Source organism: Bison bison, unplaced genomic scaffold (assembly GCF_000754665.1).
Source record: "Bison bison bison isolate TAMUID 2011002044 unplaced genomic scaffold, Bison_UMD1.0 scf7180017864093, whole genome shotgun sequence".
Taxonomy (NCBI): Eukaryota; Metazoa; Chordata; class Mammalia; order Artiodactyla; family Bovidae; genus Bison; species Bison bison.
In genome coordinates this window covers 797,616-801,263 of record NW_011494665.1, presented here as the reverse complement: position 1 = coordinate 801,263, position 3,648 = coordinate 797,616, and the positions used below count along the sequence as shown (strand labels likewise).

The 3,648-nt window shown below is 56.1% G+C and overlaps 1 protein-coding gene across 1 annotated transcript in view; it reads right to left on the bottom strand.

Annotated features, from left to right (window-relative positions):
- MEF2D (myocyte enhancer factor 2D) overlaps positions 1-2,197 on the bottom strand; it is a 12,736-nt gene extending 10,539 nt beyond the window's left edge. Inside the window, exons 1-2 of the mRNA XM_010838229.1 lie at positions 2,141-2,197; positions 1,325-1,528 (exon numbers count right to left, since the gene is read on the bottom strand). Coding sequence (XP_010836531.1) covers positions 1,325-1,528; positions 2,141-2,194 — 258 coding nt within the window. The 5' untranslated portion in view covers positions 2,195-2,197. The remainder of the gene's footprint in view (positions 1-1,324; positions 1,529-2,140) is intronic.
- Positions 2,198-3,648: the final 1,451 nt, after the last annotated feature.

Sequence of the window (3,648 nt, the reverse complement as noted above, 5' to 3'; positions counted from 1 at the left end):
CCCTGCCTGCCCTCTGGCGCTCCTTCCAGCCCCTCCCCAAGGCTCCCCTACTGTCTCCCCACCTCAGGGTTCTCAGCCCCCTCCCCTCACGGTGGCCCACCCCTCCTGGGGCACCGTGTGGCTCTGTGGTTGGTGGCAGGGCGGGGCATTTCTGGGGGATGGGTTGAGGGGCCAGCCCCGAGCCGCTGGTGCCTGTGCAGCCTTAGGCGAGCCGGCCAGAGGCACAGAAGGTCCTCAGGAGAAGGCAACTCTAGGGCTGACTGCCTGACTCTACCCCTGGGCTCTATTTAAAAAAAGAACGGAAGAGAGAAGTAGAGACTGAGACAGAAAGGGAGAAGAATAAGAGGGAGAAAGGCAAAATCGTTCCTTGCATTTACTGAGTTCCTAGCATGCACCACCTTGTGCGCTGTCCCTGACCAAAGGCTCATGCTTTTCTCGTGCATTCATACAGAGCAGGGCACGCACGCCTGGTGCGTCTAGAGGAGACCCCCAGGCCGCCCTCTCCACGCTCAGAACATCTTCACAGATACTTGTTTTGTCTTGGAAATGAATGTAAATTTTACTTTCTAGTCTAGAGTAAATCTGTTTTCTCTAATATAAAAATAAAGGAATTTCCTCCCTATGTGTTGAAATCAAGTCTTGCTCCCAGAAGGCAGGCCTGTGGCTTCCCAGGCGCCCTCTTCATCGGCACAGGTCCTGAACCCCCAGTGAGAGCAGCAGACACTGGGCTGCCTCATTCAATTCACAACACTCTTCAAAGCAGGCACTGGCCCCATTTCATGGGGGTGGGCACCAAGGCTTGTGGAAGCTAAACCACCTGCCCAAGGCCACACAGCCCGTAAAAGGCCAGAGCTGGATTCCAAAGCCCATGTCCTTTAATGGTTCATCAGGTCGGCGCTCTCTGAAACAGAAAACAGAGCCACGGGGACCCACAAAGGGACAAAGACAGAGCAGGAGAGATGGAAACAAAGAACGAGACAGAGAAAGAAAGAGTCAGATGCAGGAGCACATCAAAAGATGGAGAAGGAAGAAAAAAGAGAGAGAATCTGAGAGAAGACAGAGCAGAGATGTCATGTTATACCTGACAGATGAGAAGAAAATGGCTCAGACAGTGCTGGGTGGGCGTGGGCTGAGTGGGCAGCCCCAGCTGACAGCTACCTTGCTGCCCTCCTTCCTTCTCGGGCCCGGGGTTTGTGTGAGAGGATGTGGGTTTATATGCGTGTGCACATGGGTGAGGGGGCTTCACGGGGCAGGTGTACACGTGTGTGTGTGTGGGCGTGGGGTGTGCAGCTCCAGGCGGGGGCGGGGTCTGCGCGCGGCCCACCTCGATGATGTCAGCGTTGGTGCGGCTCTCATGGGGCTCGTTGTACTCCGTGTACTTGAGCAGCACCTTGTCCATGTCCGTGCTGGCGTACTGGAACAGCTTGTTGGAGTGGTTGAAGATGATGAGCGCGATCTCGCAGTCACAGAGCACGCTCAGCTCGTACGCCTTCTTCATCAGCCCGAACTTCCGCTTGGTGAACGTCACCTGTAGATGGGTGGGTGGGCAGCCAGGTGTGGCTCAGTCAAGGGCTGCCCAGAAGTTCCACCCACAGGCAGCTGGACATAGCCCCTGCCTCAGGGTAACACAGCCCTGTTCTTAGGAGCCCCTGTCTGGGGAAGGAACAGGTCAGCACCTCTCTGCCAAAACATGGCCAAGACACAGCCTGGAGCCAATTCACTGAAGGCAAAGAAGTCAGATGGACAGAACTCCACACCTCTGGGATGGAGGCTACGAAGAGGTTAGGGAAGGAGAAAACAAGAGCTTCCAGGCTCTTCCTTTGGGATAGGAGGAGGGGAGGGATTCACCCTGTGAAAGGGGAAGTGCCTGGGCATGTTCTGAGGCCTGCACGCTGAACGTGGGAGGGACGCAAGTCTGCCTGGCCGCAGCAGCGGTGAGCCCTAGGGTTCTAGGACTCAAGACTCCTAAGAGATGCAGGGAGATGGGGGTTCCTCTTCTCCCAACTCAGCCCTTGCCCTTCCATAATAGACTCCAGAGCCCCCTTATTCCAGGAAGCCTTCTTGGAGTGGCTAGAAGGATTGGAGGCAGAGGCCAACTCCCTATCCACAACCACTCTGTGGGGCTCCAGGATCCCCTCACCTGTCGGTTCCGCTCATCGGTGATTCGCTGGATCTGAATCTTTTTCCTCCCCATCTTTTCTGGGGATCCTCAGTGCCAGGAAAGGGAGGGGATTGCTGGGTGGCGGGTCTCGGCACACCTTACACTGTGCTCATGAACGGTCTTGGACCAGCGCTCAGTTCATGGTCTGCAGGACACCTTCTGCACAGCCTCCTGGGTGGGGAGGGTTACAAGAGGACTGTCAGCCGTGGCTACCTGCAGCCCAGCTCCCTGGGCACACCGACCAGGCTCACAGCACCCCTGTGAGAGGCTGGCAGCATCTGAGCCCCATCCACAAACCGAGGAGATGGTGGTGAAGAGGTGATGGCACGCTACAGCCAAGCACAAGCTAGAATTCACTCAGGCCCAGGACTCTGCTAAAGGCTTTCCCCACACCATCACAGCTGCCCTCAGGCTTCAGGTCAGACAGAATACACTCAGGAAGCTCCTTGACTTCCAAGGGTCTGGGTCCTAGAGAATGCCTCAGGCCCTCCTTTCTTCCCAGAGCTCACCCAGAGCAGAGACACCTGGGCTCCCCGGCTGCCCCACTGGCCGAGGATGGCGGTTCCCATACGGAGCCTGGTGCAGAGAATGGGCCGAGTGAACACACTCCAAGAGTGTGAACAGCTCACACGGGGTACCTGCTACCAGAATACCAGTGTGTCTGCGCCCCTGGCTCAAGAACATACCAGTGCAGGTCCAGAGCAGTGGGTCTCACACCTGACTTGGAGCCCTGGAGCCTGCAGATCCAGAGTAGGGCTCAGGCTGAAGAAGCCCTCTCTCCCTTCAACCAGGGCTCCTGGACACCAATCTGTTCTACTCAGTGGGCCTTGGCCTAAACTTCAGGCTTGAAGAAAGGATTCTGCTGCTTTAAACAAACAAACAAACCCTCTAGGCCAGAGGTCTGTGAATTTTTTCTTTAAAAAGCTAAATCGTAAGTATTTCAGGCTTCGCAGGCCATACACTACTCAACTCTGCCACTGCAGCGTGAATGCAGCTGTGGACAACACAATTAAAGGAATGAGTGTGGCTGTGCCCCCAGTAAAACTAGATTTTTAAGAACAGGCGGCATGGCCAGATTTGGCCCATGGGTCATAGTTTGCACACTCCTGCTCTAGAGGAATGAGCCATGTCTAGAGCCCAAGTTCAGACTAAGAGTAGTGCCCCCCAACCTTGCTCAACTCCGAGCAGCAGATAAAATATAAGATCAGTGCCATACAGGAAAGAGGCTGCTGGTAGCCAGGGGACACAGGCACCAGGTAGAGGGACCCCCATCTCAGGACACCTACAAACCCATCACGGCCCGCTACTCGAAGAACTCCAGTTCCAGAGCCAGGAGGGGAAACGGAGCCCCACACTGAACAACATGAGGTAACGGGATGGACGGAGGCACAGAGATGGCAGCCACGCTCGAGCCAGAAAAGGAGCATGCTCGGGGTGGACAGTGCTCTAACAAGCCAGGCGGCTGGGGTGGGGGTGGGGGAGCAGGA